The following is a 19,245-nucleotide window of genomic DNA, read 5'->3' as shown; positions in this document are numbered from 1 at the left end:
AGGCCAATAGATGGGCCGGGCCCTCCAGTGGCACAACATACGAACGGCCAAGCCCGATGGTATATGAACCCCCACCGCGGGGCTAAAGAGGCGTTCCTTTTGAAGAGAAGGGCGGCGGAAGGGCTTGCGTAACGCAGAAGTGGGGGGAAGGAAAGACGCGTTTTTCCAGAGATCCCATCTTGAGATGCATCGGCCTTTGCGGCATTTTTTCCTTGCTGTTCCATTTCCCATTACCGGAAAGCGGCAGGCATTGGCGTTTTCGAGACATATACCCTTTTTCTTTGTGGCAAATAGCGAGCTGTTCTTTTGCATCATTTCTACTTTTGTATTACGTCTAAACAAGACGGAATCCTTTTTCTACCAATGAACACCATTGCCTCCCTCCCCCCTCTCTCCGCTCAGCGGGACGATGATTGTTGTCGCCCGTTCCCCGCATTGCCTTTCGCTTTTGCCAAGAGAGGTGGCTTGCGTTTTCGCCCGCAGCCGACCCGCATGGTTCAGTTGTGCATTTCTCGTTTAACTTTTAGGTTTCTGTACTTGCCGCTAACTGCAATCCTTTGTACCGCCCTACTTCATCAACCAGACCTAATCAAATCAAACTTCACATGTTCCCCACATCTCAACGCATTTGCCCACACGAGCTGCATGTAGGCCTCTGCCCTTGGTTCCCGGTCGTTCCGGGAGCACTGATTGGACCGCGACTGCATATTCCGCCCTCCGGAGTAACGTGGTTTTGGGCAGGACCGTTGGTAGTGTTGGCTATGTCTCCGCCGCATGCCGTGCACGGTTCGGACGAACATGTCTTGATAATATCTTGGTCAGCTCTTTGATATGGCGATTGGCGTGTTTGAAGGATTATTCGCCCTTCCTCTTCTGAATCACGCACAACGAAGGCGGCTCGCTTGCAACTTGGCGGTGGAGATATGCAGGGCGTAAGGGTACTTCCGGTGCGGAAAGAAGAGTGGGCGAGATGGAGGAGCTGAAAGGGTATAAAGAGAGGAGGGCGACGGCGGAATCAGAGGAGATCACCCATCCAAGCAGCTTCGGACAAGAACTCTGGTTTAGGACTCTGGGACTGCAGCTCCTGCTCGACCTTTTTTCTCTTCCTCGACCTTAACCCCGACGAAAAGAAGTATCATCAACGCTTCTCGATCTCTTGCTTCCGGTTCAAGATGAAGTTCTCTACCGTTCTTTCGCTGCTTGCTGCGCCGTTGTTGGCGCTGGCGGATTGTGAGTTGAGCTGGTGATGGTGATAATGGGGGCATGATTGGCTGACATTTTGACTACCTACTTTCCAGCCGTTCCGTTCGAGCGCCTCAATGCTAGCGATGCTGTACGTCTTCTCTTCATTACCATTGCTCCTACCCTCTCAATCAATCCCCAACACTCATGCTTGAACAACACACTAACAATCCCCCCTCCCTCCAGGTCCTCCTCATCCTCGACCTCCAAGTCGGCCTCTATACCGTCGCCCGCGACTTCGACCCGACGCTGTACCGCGAGAACCTGATCGCGCACGCCGCACTCGGCAAGCTCTTCCCCGAACTCCCCGTCATCATGACGACGTCAGCCGAGACGGGCCCCAACGGGCCCCTGCCCAAAGAAATCCTCGAAATGTACCCTGACGCACCGCTCATCAAGCGGCAGGGCGAGGTGGACGCGTGGGACAACGCCGAGTTCCGCGCCGCGGTCGAAGCGACGGGCCGCAAGCAGATCATCGTGGCGGGCGTGACGACGGACGTGTGCACGGCGTTCCTGGCGCTGTCGCTGCGCGCCGAGGGCTACAGCGTGTGGGCCAACGTCGAGGCGTCGGGCACGACCAGCGCGCTCGTGCGCGACGTGAGCAACGACCGCATGCGGGATGCGGGCGTGCAGCTGGTCAGCTTGTTCAGCATCGTGTGCGACCTCATGCGCGATTGGCGCAACACGCCCGGCGCCAAGGAGGCGATTCCGTGGCTCGATCGCTACTTCCCTGTTTACGGGTACTTGGCGAGGGGACATGGCGCGGCGGTTGAGAATGGCACGCTGATTCCGGGTGAGGAGGAGCTGTTGGCTTGATTGGTGAAGGATGGGAGTGAGTTAGAGGAGGCGGTTCAGGCCGTGGAGTGGTGGGAGGTGGGAGGGTGAGAGTGTAGCAGTGGGTTTCTTTGGAATTTGCTGCTGCGGAAGAAGGTGGGAGGAGGAGGGAGTATCTGATCCTTTGCTAATTCCTCGCCGTGAATCTCTTCGGGTTTCTCGAGAGGCAAAAGTAAATACAATCGAGAAGATTCCTTCACAATGTTTCCTACAAAGCACGCTACTTGATGGACTAGGAGCTACCGTGGACTCATTCGCAGCCGGTTACAAAAACTTCATCCTTCCCATACAAGCTTCATAAAACATATCGCACCACAGTTACGGGACACTTGAAGCCCACGCCCGGGTCACGATGTTGTTCCATCCATCTACAGTTCCCAACTAGGTCACCTACTTCAATTGTCTATGGCCCACAGTAATGGAGCTTCAGAGCACATTACGAAGAAAACAGTTTGACGCGCACTGCACTTGCGGCAGCCTATTGTCCAACAAAGCATGAGAAGGATTGAAACAATCAAGCGTGCGACCGCCAAATGAAAAGAATCAAAGAAGAAACTGCCAATCGAAGTTAGAATGCTCTCAACCCAGTCACTTTCCATTATTTAGGGTTTCCCTAGGCTGCAGATCCAATCCAGAGCTTGCAGCATTTTGGATCGCCATCGCAGTCCAAAGCTGAAACACAAGAAAATCATTGCCAGTTCAGACGGGCTGCGACACGCTCTGACGTGGCTTTGCGGCGCATCTTGAGGCTTGCTGGATAGATGCACATAAGCTTACCGTGCCGATCCTTGCGTGCCGCGTGGTCCAGAACGTTGGGAAGGTTGTCGGCCCACATGCGCGGTTGACTTTGTGGGGGAGACAAGGGTGTCAATCCATCCGGCTGGGACGGCGCAATGGATGCAAGCAGCAGGCGACAAGACTTCACACGACGACAGGACAAGAATCACATGTTGCAAGTGGCAAGCTGACGTTTTGCTTGGTCATTAATTATTTGTTTTTTTTTTCAAGGCTCCACACCTGTTGGGCGGACCGGGCCGTTCGCAGTGCCACAGTGCAGCCACGAATCCTTTAGCCTTTTTACTAGTTTAAGAAGCTACAGCTCGTCATCAGCTGCCACTAACACGACCGCTACCGCACGGATCGTCCATGGCACATTTGGTATTACAAAGGAAAAGAAAAACAAAAGCTGTCGTATCGTCTCGCAGTGTAAAAAGAGCCGAGCTTCGTTGCTCGCTGCAAGGTAACATGGTATCCAAATCAACACCCACATCCCAGCTCTATCGCTTCTTCTAATTTCTAGCCGTTCAATTCGTCATTATTAGCGTTTTAGTTTTGGTGTGTCCGGAACCATAGCCGTGTCAACTCTGGTCTGGTGAAAGTGCGCCGCGTTCTCCTGCACCATTGGCGAGTCGCTCGCCGGCCCGTCGCTGAGCTCGATGACCGTCGCGGGCGGCGGCGGCTGTCCTCGCTGGTTCTTCCTTCTCAGCGTATATAGCACCGGCGCGTTGACGGCTAACGCGGCGACGAACAACTCGATGCTTGCCCATGTTGTTCGGTTGACTTGGCTGACGGCTTGGTTGTGGTTCTGCGGGAGGCGGATGGCGGTGATGATGACGATGAAGAAGCCCATGCAGAAGAGCGAGGCGATGTGTAGGCGCTGCAGCAGGGGCCGCTTCCAGTAGTAGAAGAAGATGGGGACCGGTAGGGCCATGAGCATGATGTCGGTGATGATGTTGAGAACTCCGAGCGTGAGGAGTTGGGTTTGCGCTTGCGAGCAGGTTCCTTTGGTTGGTTAGCTTACATGCGCGATCCTCTAGCGTCAATAGTGCTATGTCTCGTCGACTGCACCTCCAAGTTCCACAATGTAACGTACCTGGATAAGGAAGCACTTGCCAGTACAAGTGGAAAGGGTTGCATTCGGAGAAGGTGACGACTTGCACAGCAATGTAGGTACCCGCAAATACGACGTAGAAGGACCGGAGAACGATATATTCCCAGTGCAAGCCCTTAATGAGCTGCCGTGTGATGTCTAGCAGGACGAGCTTTTGCAGCCACAGACTATTTGATTGTATGAGATTTTGTGGCAGAGAAGCGCGCGGAGGTGCGACTTACTATGAATTGTAAAAGACGCGATTCGCCACGGCGAACTTGCTCCCAATCTCCCTGCGATATATCTTCTCTGCTGTCCACTGTGTGTTCTCGCGGAGCTTTGGCGACATGTTGTTGGTCCCCCAGGTAATGACAACGTGTATCAGCGGGAGGCGGACCAAGGCACAAAGGATTGCACCCATTGTGAGATAGTCGCCCAAACCGAAGTATTGGCCTCTGACCTTACGCAGCACCAGTCTGGTAACCATGATAGCCACGGCCAGCCAGCTGAGCAGCCATAAGATCAACAGAGTAGGATCATCCATCGGGCCCGGCCCGACGCGGCGGACGGCGGAAACGACTTTGGAAGTGGGGAGAGGGATTCGCAGCAGGAGGGCAGCAGAAAATAGAGATCATTGATTGCATGATATATGGCATCGGTAGTGGCCGATATCTTACGAGGGCAACCTCGGTGCCAGCCCAAGATGGGCACACAGCCTAGCGTTTAGGTCACATCGAGTGCGTTGACTGACGCCAATCTCCGTTGGTGGCACGCCAGGACGCAACGGCGAACGCCATAGTGTGTTCTGGCTAGGCGGCTTCAGTATTAAATGAGCTCTTGGGAGCCCACACCCCCACAAAACTGCAGCCCTGTGCGCCGCCACCTCGTGCCGGAGAACCCCTTACCCGGACCTCGACCACGGATCGGCTATTCGCCAATCTATATATCTGATGCCGAACGTCTACGCGGCAGTCCCGGTCCTCTCCTGAGCTTGAAAAGCCGCCTTGCGCCGCCCGCAGTCCCCTGGACAGTTCTCTGCAGACCTCACCGGACGAAGCTCCGCGCCAAAACGAGCAGGGATGCGTTCGGCACTTTTCTTTTTCCTGTCCCTCACGGGTGCAGCGATCGCCAGCCCCAGCAATGCCTCTAGTACCGAGACGCCTCACACCCGCAAGTACTTTTACACCGGCGGTCAATACGTAGCCGACAGCGACGGCGATCACACCTGGACCGATCAACTCTACGTCGAACAGCTGACACCCGTCGGCGGCGCTACCAAGGAGAACCCCATCGTTTTCATCCACGGTCAGGCCCAAACAGGCACGGTAAGCCAACCATCAGCCCATTCGCGTCCTGGGGTGCCGGGTTGTGCCAAGGAAATTCCCATACTTTCCTGACTCGTTCTCCGCCGAAGTGCGGACGAGCCCATGACCCCAAGCACTGAAGATCTGAAGGCGAAAAAAGTTAAAATACCTCGTTTCCACACGACCGGCGCGCTGATCAGTTACCTTCTCGTTTTAGAACTGGCTGAACAAGGCCGATGGCAGCCCCGGGTGGTCGTCATTCTTCCTGGGCCAGGGCTACCAGGTGTACATCGTCGACCAGACGTACCGCGGCCGCTCGCCGACGACGCCGGGCCTGAGCACGTCGGCGTATTCGGCCGAGCTGCTGCAGCAGCGCTTCACCGCGCCCGAGCTGTACATGCTGTGGCCGCAGGCCGACAAGCACACCCAGTGGCCCGGCAACGGCACCCAGGGCGACCAGTACTTCGACGACTACTACATCTCGACGGTCCCCTTCATGAGCGGCGACGCCGTCGCCCAGCAGACGTCGTTCCAGAGCGCCGGCGCGGCGCTGCTTGATCGCATCGGCACGCCGGCCGTGCTGGTCGCGCACTCGCAGGGCGGCCTCATGCCGTGGCTGCTGGCCGACGCCCGCCCCGACCTCGTCAAGAGCATCGTCTCGCTCGAGCCCACCGGCCCGCCCTTCCGCGAGGCCGTCTTCTCGTCGTCGTCGTCGCGCCCGTACGGCATCACTGATGCGCCGCTGACTTACGACCCCCCGGTGTCTGACCCCGCGACCGACCTCGTCCAGCAGGTCTACCCGGGCAACGCGACTGCTGGTATCTCCGATTGTGTGCTGCAGTCGTCGAACAGCACTGTCCGCAAGCTGGTCAACCTGGAGAAGATCCCCACCGTCCTCGTGACGTCCGAGTCGAGCTACCACGTCCCCTACGATTGGTGCACCGTCAAGTTCCTCCAGCAGGCCGGTGTCCCCGCTGAGCATCTTTTCCTTCCTGACGTTGGTCTGAATGGAAACGCACATATGTTTTTCCTAGAAGAGAACTCTGATGATGTTGCTGCTGCGGTGAATGACTGGATCGTGAAGAACTGAGGTGGAGGTGGTTTTTTGACCCAAAAAAGTTTTTATTCAACTTTACCCTGTATATACTTCAGCTACAGATCTCTCCGAAGCTCTCGGCCATAATTCAATAGCACATGAGACTGTGGATGCGGTGGTCGAGTGTGGGGGTGGGGGTCAGGGTGCCTGTCCCCACTCGCACTCAAGCCACTCGCAGCTTCCCCATCGGGCTTAGTCACTCGCTTAGGGCTTACGCCCGCATAGCTTAATTCTACGGCATTATACGCCTCTTCGTTAGTGTCCTTTCGATGGCTTGGTTGCATTATCTTGTGCTTGGCCGCCGCTCTACACCACTTTTGCGCCCGTCATCTCCGGCCGCACGGATGACTCGCTCACAGAAACCAACACTCTGCGACGTCGGACTGTTTGTGATGGGGATTTTCTCATGGGGGTCCGCGCGCGAGCTGCCCCGCAGGCAGTTTGCGGCCCCTCGCTCTTCTGGCACAGCGACCGACGATGAAAGGCGCTGCCGGTCAGTCATTCCCCCAACGAGCTCCAGTCACATGGACGTCACGCTGTCAATCTTCGCCTCACAACCGTTTGATGTACTTCCATCATCTCCGTCTTTTGCCGCCGATGCTCGGACGTTGCTTTTCAGCCCCAACTCTTCCCTTTTCCACCATCCGTGGATGTTACTGTGCCGCTCATCATGGATGAGAAGGCTGGATTAAATTCCAACATATACCCCTTTTTAGATGTTGCTCCGAATGTTGGAAGAGAAATCTCAGCGGCTTTTTACCAAAATGGCGCACTGACCGCAAAAATCCCAAAAAAAAAGATAAAAGAATTTGAAAAAAAAAAAAGGTCCTGGAGACATTGGTATTTGACCCCGACTACGGGCGCAATTCGTAATCAGCTCTTGAAAAAGGCCATAGCGTGAAATTATGACATTGCATGGGGAGTTGAAGCTATCGTCCGGACGTAAATGGGCAATTAAAATTGTAACATTCACGTCCGGACGATAGCTTCAACTACCCAGATATGTCGAATATCGTTCTTCACAAAGGTTGAATTATCGAGACACCCCACAAGAAAATTCTTTGATTTCCATTACGTGTCAAGCAAGATGCTATAACCATGAAACCAATGGTCAGCTTACGAATGATCTCGTGGGTGAAGCATGTTGCGTCCCAATCACGTCCACCGCTGTGCATTAGAGTTTTGAATTAGTAAAAGAGGAAACACTTGACTTCAGGTTCCCCAGAACGCCCTTCTTCAATTTGTGTGCAATCTGTGTTCCTGCAAGGCGTCCGAAAGTGAGGGACCTCAGCACTGAGGTGGCCGGTGGATACTCTGTTATGGTCAGTATTGCACAACGCCGCATTGATCGCTCTTCTTACCATTGTAGAAAAGGCCAGTCATTTCTCCAGCTGCCCAAAGCCCCGGAATGGGGACATCGTTGGTGCCGAGTACCTGCGCATTCGTGTTCGTCTTCACACCGCCGTATGTGAAAGTTAAGTGCGCCTCGAGCGGGTACCTGCCCCATTGTCAGCATATGTACTCGGTCATACATTTGTCTTACTCACCCGTAGAACGGTGCATTGACGATAGGATTTGCCCAGTTTGTCTTCTCTGGGCTTAGTCCACGCGTCCCCTTCCCATCCAGTTTCATCAGGTCGAATGGCGTTTCTTTGTCGCAGGCTTCGTTGAACTCGTCCACCGTCTTTTGCAGCTCATCAGGGTCGCAGCCGAGTTTCACTGCAAGCTCTCTGATGGTGTCGGCTTTCTCCGGTTCTTGGTCGGTTGTATCGTACACCCAACCGGGGCGGAAGCGCTTCATGATGGTTTCATCCGTGATGAAGAACCCTTTTTGGTTCTGATTGCGCCAAAGCTCAAGCGCAATCATCTCGAAGGTGGCAAAGAGATGTCTCTTTCCCTCGTCGTAGAAGCGCTTGCAGTGCTCGTTGACAACAATGCCATAGTTGTGGCCCCACTAGAAGAAGTAAGCAAGCTGACATGACGTATGAAGTCCTAAAGAAATCACTTACAATGACTGCATCCGGCTTCTTTGCCCGAGTGTCCACAAGCTCGCAGTGCATGCCATCGAAGGAGCCGCTCGTTGCCGCACCAAGTTCCAGCGCCATATTCAACCCTGCGCCCTTGTTATGGACCAATCCTGGAGCGATCAAGGGCAATTCGTGCGTCCGATTCCCAATGTATTTTGCCAGCATCTCCCGATTGCCTTCGAATCCACCGCATGCAAGCACCACATCTGGTGCGTGTCTGAAAACCACTCAGAGAGAAGAAGCCGTAGGTTTTGCAGAGATACTCACAGCTCGTACAACAGGCCATCCTTCTTGCGAACCTGCAGCCCCCTAACCGCACCATGCTGGTTGGTCAAAACATGCCTCGCCTCCGTCTCCCACAGCACATCGGCATTCGCATACCCCTTAATATGCTCCATCAACTTCGCAATAATCGCCTGCCCGCCGCCCTCGGGAAACACAAAATGCTGCCCCGTCTTAAACTCCAACAACACATTCTCCTCATCATGATGCACGAACTTGACGCCATGCGCCTCGAGGAACTTGACGGAGCGCTGGGCCTCGGCGGCGAGCGTGTCGCAGTACTCGAGGTCGGCCTGCCCCTTGCTGACCGCGCGCATCTCGTGCCTCCAGTCCTCGTCAAAGCACATGTTGCGGTCGAGCCGCAGGTACGCCATGGTCCAGCGGGACGCGCCGCAGCGCTCGTCGGCGCGCCCCGTTTCGATGAGGGCGACGCGCGCGCCCCATTGGCTGCCTTCGGCTTTGCACGTTTCGAGGAAGTTGAGCGTCGCCATGCAGCCCGCGAAGCCGGAGCCGACGACGATGAGGTCGTATTCTGGGGGCGACATTGTTGTGTTACGGTGATCAGACGCTGTATTCTGTTGCACGCCTTTCGGTTAGTTGTGATCGTTTTGTGGTTGGAATGCGATGTTACCGTGGGACGGGAATTTTAGATCCAAATGGCTATGTTTAAATCTTTCAGCTTGTGCGGATTGTAGTGCGTTCTCAATGGTTCGTGATCTGCTGGGTGTGGCGTGGCGGCGTGCGGGGAAGGACTGCGGGGATGGTCCAGGAGACAGGGTCCTTGATTGGCCCAAGGAGTGAAGCCGTTGAAGTCGGCGCTTAGATTCAGGCCTGGATCACCAACAAAACCTGGACAAGGTTTGGCTGCGTGTCCTGTCATTTGGTGGATGGCGCCCTGAGGGCGGGGAACTGCATGCAGCTTACATGGGATTTTGAAGCTTTTCTGAGGAAAGGATCCTGGGTGACTTCGGTGCCATACCATGAGAGACCGTAATGTGCGGGAAGGCACAAGTGTACCATTTTGCAATAGTGCAAGCTTTCTAACGGGGTGGGGCAACCGGATTAACGGAAGCGTCGAACAAGACTATCGGGAGGCAAAATCACTCACTAAAGTACAGGCTTCATCCTCGCTGAGAAGATTGAAAGAGTAAGGCTATTGTTCCTTAGCATGCTGAAGGGAAAGGGTTTGTGGTTCTTCTAATTTTTATGAATAGTCTCAACAATAATCTTCTTTTCGAGGAACGCCGTTCGACTTATGTGGGTAGTTGAAGCTATTTCTAGACATGAGAAATGGGATGGATCTGGGAATGGCGAAGGGAGAGAGCGTGCAAAGCAAGAGCTGGTTGGTGAATTCATTGCGTCTTGGAGCCCCCAAACAATGTATTGAATGAATGACGATGCTATGAAGAGAAAATGAAGAAAATGCCCTTGGAACCCATCTTTTATCCACTCAGTACGACGAATGTGATGTCACACGCCAATAGTAATTGAAGATTCTGATAATCACCGAACTCGCTGAGGAAGTGTGGGGATATGTAAATCCGCTCAGGATTTATCAAGGAGAGAAAAAGAAATCTGCTTGCTTTTCTTTTTGGAAAAATACTAAGAGAATCTGCCACAGCGTCAACCACATGTAGGCTGGGGGAAAGGGCTGATAATGGTTAACAGACTGTCAAATTTCAAGTGAAATGCACGGACAGAATGAAGACGGCGACGTTTGGGCTGAAGCCGCGAACAAGGGAAACAATGAAAACTAAATTGCAGCTTGAATTTACCAACAGCTACTTTTACTGGAAATCAACTTACAGCATATACCCGAAACTTTGGTTCATCTTAGAAAATCATGACTGGAATCTGCTGTGTGGTATCCATTCTTGGTAGTTGACCCGGTAAGTGCTCTGAGGCGCCGTACTAGAGAAAAGCTCTAGGACAGAATCGTTGCCCCAGCCACTCCTCGAATCTCCATCAGCGAAGTGGTGATCAGGATCACCTTGAAAGTGGGTGGGAAGATCCTGCGGGTTCCACTGCAATGGGCTGCAAAGTTGATCCAGGGGTGGTTCGTTCCACAAGGCATTGGAAGATCCTTGGCTGGCTCCAGCATAGTGGGATACATGATCCGTAGTAGAATCTTCTGATCCAGGTTTCTGTAGATGGACGCAGATTTGGGGCTCCGGTCCATACTGGAACTGCAGGCTCACTGCCCCAGCCTCTTGTCCTGCGTTCTCCCAGGAAAGGGTCTCCTGAGACTGTCCGGCTACATTTCCGCGGTCACGTGGGGATAAAGGCTGGTCCTTCTCCTGGGATAATTGCTCTTTCGCCCAATCCTGGATTGCGAGCAGGCATTGCGTCCGAGAACACGGAGACTGCTGGGACAGAAACACCTCAATGGTTTTCAGAGGGTCTCTGACGGCCTGACCTCCTTTTGGTGGCGAATTGGTAGCAATACATCCTGGAAACTTGGGCTGACACTCCCGACTGTCGGATTGACGAGGATAATCTGAAACCAATCAGCTTGGTTTACAATGTCTAAATCCAAATTTCCTACATGGGCTCGGGGGTAGCTGGGATTTGGGGAATAGCAGCGCGTATAGGTCGAACCAGAGGGTTTGTTGTCCGGGACCTTTCGGGAGCGCTCTCCGTTGGCATCCAATAGGGTCATTTTGATGCGCGTGGTGGTCTCCACTGGTCAATACAAAACGCTTGCATGTCTTGCATCTCTGGAGTTTCCGCTTATGCTGTTGCTTCAGGTGCCGGCTGAGCATGAGACGTTAGCGGGTCTAAAGATCACTACGCTATCTTGGACAACTTACGTGACCTCGGCCATGTTTTTGAAGCCACCACCGGTATAGGAACAGTCTTTAGGGCTCCCGGATTTTGCGGTTTCCTCATGTTTGTAAAACGGGCAGGCAAAAAGCCGTGCCGATTGCCGGGGTACTGACTGGTCAGGAAACTGAAATATCAGCGTTATGAAAGCCGAGCTAAAGCAATACCGCAGCAGAACCGCACTGACTTTCTATAGGCAGTCAGAACATAGATGGTTTATTTTTATCAAGGGATCTTACATTGGATGACGTCCCGTCCATCTCCAAGTATGGAAGATGCTTTCCTATTGGTGAACCAAAGGCATAGGATTTGAACGATCTCGTTTTTCCAGCAGTGACTGATGGAGCAGGCCCGGCGAACACACCGTTGATTTAAATCTCAAAGAAAGCCCATACTTAAGTGCTTTCTTCTGTTTCTTGTGTTGGCACAGCCGCTTGCTGCTGGCGACCGAAACGAAGGTCCAAGGGATCCGAGCATGGGTCCATGATCCCGCCTGGGGTTGATTCGCAGCCTCACTTTTTCTTCCGCATTTCCCGACGTGTTTGTGTAACGCGAAAGTAAGGCTACCACTACAGTAAGGCTTGCGGATGAGAACTGTCGGGTCGTGCGTAAGGCTCGCTTTATATGCAGGTTGCGGGATGGGGTCGTTGGGCACCAAGGCGCCAGATTAGACGCAACGGGCATGATCCAGGCTGAATCTGGGTCAGCTTTCGCAGTTCCGTAGAAAGGAGTCAACACGGCCCTGGTCCCTTTCCGCAGCAAGCGTTCACGCTCTTAACAAGCTTGTCGCTGGAGGCTGGGTTCTGAGGGGGGCCAGAAGCGAGCCGCGCCGCTCTGCTGACAGCTGCAGCATCGGGGAACGCGGAAGGCCATGTGCGTGCCGCCGGGGATTTGCGTATCTGCGTAGGAGCCTCACGCCATGACGTAGGGTAATTCCTCCGTAATGCGAGTTCAATTGCATTCCACAACTGAAAATGATCTGTAAGGAAATCTTGCGATCAGACGGACAGGGACAGTCGTGCTGTCTGGCTGCCGAAGATGGTGCGGCGCTGCTTGTTCGGTCAGCAGCGTCTCCGCTATGAAAACGATACATATCGATCGTATGTATTTTTTCTGAGCCTCTGCATTCGACTGATAAGCTAATATGATAGGAATTGAACTCACAGCAGACTATGATCATGATGTCGAATACTTCGCTCCTCTACATTGTACGTCGCAAGATTTCGAGTCCTGTGCTTGAGTCTGTTTTGCTGAGGCGCTTTGGATGCCAGGAGGCGGTCTACTTCTTGAGCTCAGACGCACCGATAGCCGCCATGGGACTGGTCAACAAGAGTTGTGGAAACGATCAATCGCCCGCCATTTCCCCCTACACAAGCCAATTCCACACGCGCTCCCGCAGAACTGAGACACTGTACAGACACTACCCATTGAAGCCTCGGCGCTCAGTTCCGCTTCTTCTCCTCCCCGTTCCTCAGATACGTATCCACCGGCCACGCGAAACGCGCCTTCTCGCCCTTCTCACCCGCCTCCTCGGTCGTCAAAACCTCGACCAACGCCATGAACACATACGCGCCAATTGCCGTCAGGATGTGCCACCATCCATGCAACTCGAGGAAGACCCCTCCAGGCAAGCCCACCGCCCTCTTCACAGCGGTCAGGTGACCACAGAGGTGTTGATCGACATTCCACAGCGCGTACCCGACGGCCGAGCAAACTGCAACAACTTTCCGTCAACTCTTTCTCGCTCCTCAAACAACACTCGAACAGTACCCGAGGGCGAACCCCAAGTCATAGGAAAATTGGATTCAAACTCACCGAATCCCAGCCAAGCCAACTGCTTCAACCTCCGCACCTCATCCTCATGCTTCGCCTGCTCCAAGCCCCTGATCAACGCCCGCGTCTTCAACCCCACCGCCGACGTCATGGTGAGGAACAGCAGGAAGTGCACGAGCAGCTCGTCCGTCCAGGCGTGGTAGGCGGCGAAGACGACGAAGCCGACCGTGAGCCCGACGCCCGTGTTGCGCGTCCACTGGGCGGAGCGGCCGTGCGAGAAGGCGCGGTGCAGGACCAGCGATGTGGCGAGGATCATGGAGACGTCATCAGCTGTTCATTTGGTGCCTTTTTATTAGCATGGTAATCGCACGTTTGTTTAGGTTAAGTTGTAGTCAGTGATGGAGGCGTGCGGGTGGTTGAAGCGGAAGAAAGAGAGAGAGAAAGGAGGGGAGGGAGAAAGAGATGAATGATGAGTACAGAGTAAAGGTTCCTTATGCTTCTTCTTTTCATGAGGAAATGTCCCTTCTTTCTATGTTCTTCCCCGGGACGCTTTGAGACAACATTGATTGGGGAAGTACGTACCCATCTGACCCACATAGGTCAGTGTCGCGTGGAACCATGCGGACAAGATGCCTACAGCAGCGAGGCCGAGGTATGGAAGACTGAGGAGAGCGGCGTGAGGATTGTTGCTGCGGAAGAGACGGCGGACGCCGTAATATGCGTAGATCACTGTAAAGTTGCATTAGGGGCTTATGTACAAAGGTAAGACATTGAGTAGGGAAGCTTGTCCTAACCATAAGAGATGTTGGTAGTGGTGTTGACGATTTCGGCAATGTACGGCGTCATGAGATAATCCTGGATTGGTCAGCATGTGTTCCGGGATTGCCGGATTGTAAACAAAGAACAAGAGTGTACCTCCTCGCAGAAGCTTCAGCAAAGTCACTGTTAGCCAAGACCATTCTCTATACACGAGCCAAATCCACACATACTTTGATCGCGCCGTGGGCGTGAACCACGCCGGCTCGTACCCTTTGTCTGGGTATGGAATGCTGAGGGACCCCATTCTTGTTACACAAAGCGGGGGCTAGATATCACCCAAGATCAGTGACCGGAGTAGCTTGCAAACAACCAGGAGCTCCGCCGTGTCCGATTAACATCCACTGTGGAAGACAGAGACAACGAGGAAACCTTAGGATTGAAAGAGGTGCGGCATAATTATACGATATTTTTGGCGGCTGCCTGCATGCGTGAGACGCGATAATTCGCGGCATCCTTACCTTTCCAGGACACTCACGGGTGGCTGCCGGCCCGGAGCCGAGCCGCAGCTGACGTCATGGTTTGAACGGGTTTAACAAAAGCATAGAGGCAGGAGAAAAAGAGACGGTCACATCCTCATTTTTCCCAGAGCTTCGTCCGGAAAATTTTTCTTACCTTTTCTACTTTCTTATTATTCTGTCAATCGTAGCTGTGTAGAATAGCTTGCAAAAGTAATGTTGAACCCACGGTTCAAGATTGATATCGACAGAGGAACATTTGTTGTAAGAAGATATCTCAACATGAATACATAGCTAGCGGAGTACCTGCATCCCGAACCGACCGGATCTCATTTGCGGGCAAAAGCCGCTGTGTGATAGGATGAGCATCCTCGGTAATGCAACTTCAAGGAGTGCATAAGCGAACGGGTGGCGACTGTCCCCGCCGCGAGTCAGGACCAGCAAGCGACTCAACACGTGAAACTTCACGCAGAATATCACCATCTACCTGATTGTCCGTCGCATAAGATGTGCAGAAGATCATGACGTTGGCATGCTGGAAATGGGTCGAGACATGCAGAGGCCTGTTGTAGATCGCCGGCTTCTGCAGCGGAAGCGGTTTAGATCAAACCAGCGAGAGAGTCACGTGAAAACAATTCGCATTTGACGAAGAAGCGGACTTTTTTGTCATTCAGAAGTCGTTATTGCAATCTATATGCATTTACTCGTGACCAAGAGGATCCATCCACACGCCAGCGGCGCGCGACCGTTGCACATGCGATTAACATGGCAACGGTTTTACCATTCTCCCAATTTTCTAGTACACCAGAGGTATCCTTCTCTCCATCTTTCTCATCTTTTTACAACGGCACGAATAGAGTCGCTTAGATGAGCTGGGTGAAAGCACGGTTGAGGGGAGAGCGGAGGGGCTTGACATCCTTGTAGAAGTCAATCGTGGCAATGGCACGCTTGGAGATGCCCTCAGGAGTGAACTCGAACTTCTTGTACACCTCCTTGTACGGGCCCGAGGCACCGAAGCGGTTGAGACCGAACTGCTCGTGAGAGTACTTCTCCCAGCCGAGAGTCGACATGACCTCGACCGACAGCGCGGGGATGCCGTCGGGGATGACGCTGAGGCGGTAGTCCTTGGACTGGGCGTCGAAGACCTCAACGCAAGGCATCGAGACAACACGGGCCTTGATGTTGTGCTTCTCGGCAAGCTCCTTGACGGCCTCCAAGCAGATGCCGACCTCGGAACCGGTCGAGACGAGGGTGATGGCAGCATCCTTGTCCTCGTACGCGACGTAACCACCCTTGATGGCCTTCTCGATGGTCGAGCCCTCGAGCTGGGGAAGGTTCTGGCGGGTGAGAGCAAGGATCGAGGGGGTGTCCTTGCTGGTGAGGGCCATGTAGTAGGCGGCAGAAGTCTCGTTGCCGTCAGCCGGGCGCCAGACCATCATGTTGGGCAGGGCACGGAAGTGGGCAAGAGTCTCGATAGGCTGGTGGGTCGGGCCGTCCTCACCAAGACCGATCGAGTCGTGGGTGGCGACGTAGATGACGCGCTGGTGCGAAAGCGACGAGAGACGGACGGCACCGGCAGCGTACGAGACGAAGTTAAGGAAGGTACCACCAGCGGGGATGAGGGTACCGTAGGCAGCGATACCGTTCATAATGGCAGCCATGGCGTGCTCACGCACACCGTAGCGGAGGTAGCGGCCGGACCACTCGCCAATGCCGAGCTCCGGGGGCTGGAAGTCAACGGCGTTCTTCCAGCGGGTGTTGTTGGAGCCAGTCAGGTCAGCAGAGCCGGACAGGAGCTCGGGGACGGCGTCGTGGATGGCCTCCAGGACGGACTCGGACAGCTTGCGGGAAGCAATGGCCGGGTCGGTAGGCTTGTAGGTGGGGAGCTTCTTCTCCCAGCCCTCGGGCAGCTTGCCGGCCAGACGGCGGGCAAGGTCGGCGTGCAGCTCCTTGTGCTCCGAGCCGTACTTCTCGAAGAGCTGGTTCCACTCGGCCTCGAGAGCAGCGCCCTCGGCAGCCTTCTTGCCGTACAGGTCGTAGACCTCCTGGGGAACGACGAAAGTCTTCTCAGGGTCGAAGCCGAAGAGCTTCTTGACGTGCTGGATGTCGTCGGCCTTGAGGGGGTTGCCGTGGACACCGCCGGTGCCCTGGAGCTTGGAACCGAAGCCAATGGTGGTGGTGAGCCTGATCATGGAGGGCTTGTCCTTGACGGACTGGGCCTCCTTGATGGCAGCCTCAATGCCCTCGAGGTCGTGGTCACCGTCCTTGACCCAGACGACGTGCCAGCCGTAGGACTCGAACCTCTTGGTGACGTCCTCGGTGAAAGCACACTTGGTGTCACCGTCTGTCGAATTCAGTCAGCAATGTGATTTCGCGCTCAGAAAACCTTCACTTACCAATGGAAATGTGGTTGTCATCATAGATGGCAATGAGGTTGCCGAGCCTCAAGTGACCAGCGGTGGAGGCAGCCTCGCTGGCAACACCCTCCATGGCGCAGCCATCACCGAAGAAGGTGTAGGTGTAGTTGTCGACCAGGTTGTAACCGGGCTTGTTGAAAACAGCCGCGGTGTGAGCCTGGGCAATGGCGAGACCGACGGCGTTAGAGAAACCCTGGCCAAGAGGACCAGTGGTCACCTCAATACCGGGGGTGTCGTGAGCCTCAGGGTGGCCAGGAGTGATGCTGTCAAGTTGCTGTGCGGGCAATTAGTTCACTGCACTGGATCGAGCACGTGCAGAGGTACATACACGGAACGCCTTGAGGTCGTCGAGGCTGACGGCGTAGCCGAAGAGGTGGAGCAGAGCATACTGGAGCATGCAGCCGTGGCCGTTGCTGTGGGCGATCGTCAGCACTCAAGCTCAAGAAAAAGCCAAAGCGGGCCACATGAGGATAGCTCGAGGCCATTGCGTCAGAGGCTCCGGAGCAAGCCCGCGGAGATGGGGCGCGCAATCTCAGCTATCGGCGGGCCCACACAAGGCAGCCCGCAGTATCACGGTTGCGGCATTGGGGGATGGGAGCGTGGGGGCACGTACGAGAGCACGAATCTGTCGCGGTTCACCCAGTTGGGGTTCTTGGGGTTGAACTTCATGAACTTGTTGAACAGGACGTGCGAGACCGGGGCCATGCCCATGGGCGCACCGGGGTGGCCGGAGTTGGCCTTCGCGGTGGCATCGACCTGGAGAGAGGCGAGAGGTCAGCATTGGAGGTGCAGCTGGGGCGCGGCGGGCTGCGGTGGGCGGCGTTGGCGGCGAGAGAGTGTTGAGGAGCTATGGCGGGGTAGCGATAAGACGGAACTTACGGCCAGCGTCCGGATGGTGTTGATGGCGAGCTGATCAATCTCTCCGTAAGGCATGTTGGGCAGATTGATGCAGGAGGTGGGTGAGGGAGAAGGAAGTTGGAGGGGGAATGGGAGAGTTTGAGGGAGTGACGGAAGAAAAACAGTCCAGGAAGCGGCGGGCTTGGGTGATGCAACCTGGTGGGGCCACGGCGGCGGCGGAGGGGCGACGAGCTGGCCTGCACCATGCACTGCTGCGCGACCGTGACAAAGCGCGCCCGCCTCGCTGACAACCCCGTCGCCCTCACGAATCAGTCAATTTATCCGGCGCGTCCTTTTCCGCCCGCCGTGCAGTCCGCCGCCATCGATGCACGCCGTGCCGCTGCGTTCCACCGCCCTGATAGTCCGGTCGCGCGCCAGCCCAGCCGGCCGGTCAATGTCGCAGGCATCATTGTTGTTCACTCATCGGGGGTCTCTGCTCCGTCATCGGGCTACCCGACCCGTGCTGGCCATCCGAACGGCGGCCGAACTTGACGGCTGTTTGAGCTCCAGCAGCCCACCCCGCCCAGCAACCGACCAGTGAACTGCCCACCGGAGCACTCGTGCAGCGGGCCAGCCCTGCTCAGGCCGCCCTCTTGCGCAAACGCCCTCGGTCGCGGCCGTCTTCATTTGTAAGGCTGAACCACCCTTCTCCCAAGCATCGTGACTTCCTCCCTCGGCTGCCCTGCCATCCTGGAAATACAATTCCATAACCCCGCTATCGCCGCCCGAAACTCAAAGGCCGACAGCGCAGCCTCGACGAATTGGATGGGGAAGGTTTCCTAATTTCGAAGCTTTCGGAATTTAGGATCTGGTTGAGTTAATTGTCCGGCTGCTTTGACCGGCAAGCCCGCCTCATCCCATTCCTTGGCGCAGCTCTATTTCCCGTGGGCTGTTCGTCCCCGGGAATGCATTGTTTGGCAAGACCCTGCGTGCCTCAACGTGACGGTAACGCGGCTCTTCGCGAGGAAAGAAAAAAAAAAGCCACTCATGCCGGCAAGACCCTGAGAGCCTGTCGGCAAGAAATAGGCTAAACACCGCGAACCGGGAACTGCTGGCGGTTTGTCCTGTTAGGGAAGCGCCATCATTTTCACCTGCGGCGCAGTTGCTCATCAATGAGGTGACCAGTCCAGCCAAAGCTCTTGACATCACGGTACTGCCCACGCCCGGCTGAATGATTGACGCCCATAACTTGAATGTTGTTCCGAAGGATGCGATGCCGCTAGCCATTCTCAGAACTCCAAATCACCACGGTAACAGTCAATGTTCGTAGCTGCATACACAAGAAAGGTGCAACCATTCCTTTGCTCCGTCGGATCTTCGGCAACTTCTGCACTTGTAAATGCAGAAGCTCCCTCACGACAGAACCTCTCGCACGCCCTCCGACCCAATGCCAATAAACAAGGCGG

At 54.9% G+C, this 19,245-nt stretch overlaps 6 protein-coding genes across 6 annotated transcripts; 2 read left to right on the top strand and 4 right to left on the bottom strand.

The window, feature by feature from the left end:
• Positions 1-1,172: 1,172 nt before the first annotated feature.
• LTHEOB_6667 (Isochorismatase hydrolase protein) lies at positions 1,173-2,058 on the top strand (the record flags this gene model as incomplete). Its single annotated transcript, XM_035515948.1, has 3 exons — positions 1,173-1,230; positions 1,299-1,333; positions 1,429-2,058. 3 exons carry the CDS (start codon positions 1,173-1,175, stop codon positions 2,056-2,058), a joined length of 723 nt encoding a protein of 240 aa, XP_035372702.1.
• Positions 2,059-3,394: 1,336 nt separating this feature from the next.
• Positions 3,395-4,490, bottom strand: LTHEOB_6666 (Pth11-type GPCR protein; the record flags this gene model as incomplete). The annotated part of the gene is made up of 3 exons (XM_035515947.1): positions 3,395-3,858; positions 3,950-4,134; positions 4,189-4,490. The coding sequence occupies 3 exons, from the start codon at positions 4,488-4,490 to the stop codon at positions 3,395-3,397; spliced, it is 951 nt and encodes a 316-aa protein (XP_035372701.1).
• A 535-nt stretch (positions 4,491-5,025) lies between these two features.
• Positions 5,026-6,340, top strand: LTHEOB_6665 (Alpha beta-hydrolase; the record flags this gene model as incomplete). The annotated part of the gene is made up of 2 exons (XM_035515946.1): positions 5,026-5,271; positions 5,468-6,340. 2 exons carry the CDS (start codon positions 5,026-5,028, stop codon positions 6,338-6,340), a joined length of 1,119 nt encoding a protein of 372 aa, XP_035372700.1.
• A 1,180-nt stretch (positions 6,341-7,520) lies between these two features.
• Positions 7,521-9,200, bottom strand: LTHEOB_6664 (Fumarate reductase/succinate dehydrogenase flavoprotein; the record flags this gene model as incomplete). Its single annotated transcript, XM_035515945.1, has 5 exons — positions 7,521-7,660; positions 7,708-7,844; positions 7,894-8,300; positions 8,356-8,590; positions 8,641-9,200. The coding sequence occupies 5 exons, from the start codon at positions 9,198-9,200 to the stop codon at positions 7,521-7,523; spliced, it is 1,479 nt and encodes a 492-aa protein (XP_035372699.1).
• A 3,720-nt stretch (positions 9,201-12,920) lies between these two features.
• On the bottom strand, positions 12,921-14,314 carry LTHEOB_6663 (Alkaline phytoceramidase; the record flags this gene model as incomplete). The annotated part of the gene is made up of 6 exons (XM_035515944.1): positions 12,921-13,192; positions 13,294-13,581; positions 13,834-13,980; positions 14,046-14,106; positions 14,167-14,179; positions 14,241-14,314. The coding sequence occupies 6 exons, from the start codon at positions 14,312-14,314 to the stop codon at positions 12,921-12,923; spliced, it is 855 nt and encodes a 284-aa protein (XP_035372698.1).
• Positions 14,315-15,388: 1,074 nt separating this feature from the next.
• Positions 15,389-17,875, bottom strand: LTHEOB_6662 (Transketolase; the record flags this gene model as incomplete). Its single annotated transcript, XM_035515943.1, has 5 exons — positions 15,389-16,869; positions 16,922-17,216; positions 17,271-17,355; positions 17,556-17,698; positions 17,822-17,875. The coding sequence occupies 5 exons, from the start codon at positions 17,873-17,875 to the stop codon at positions 15,389-15,391; spliced, it is 2,058 nt and encodes a 685-aa protein (XP_035372697.1).
• Positions 17,876-19,245: the final 1,370 nt, after the last annotated feature.

This window comes from Lasiodiplodia theobromae (assembly GCF_012971845.1).
Source record: "Lasiodiplodia theobromae strain AM2As chromosome Unknown scaffold_19, whole genome shotgun sequence".
Lineage (NCBI taxonomy): Eukaryota > Fungi > Ascomycota > Dothideomycetes > Botryosphaeriales > Botryosphaeriaceae > Lasiodiplodia > Lasiodiplodia theobromae.
This window is presented reverse-complemented; position numbering and strand designations above follow the sequence as displayed.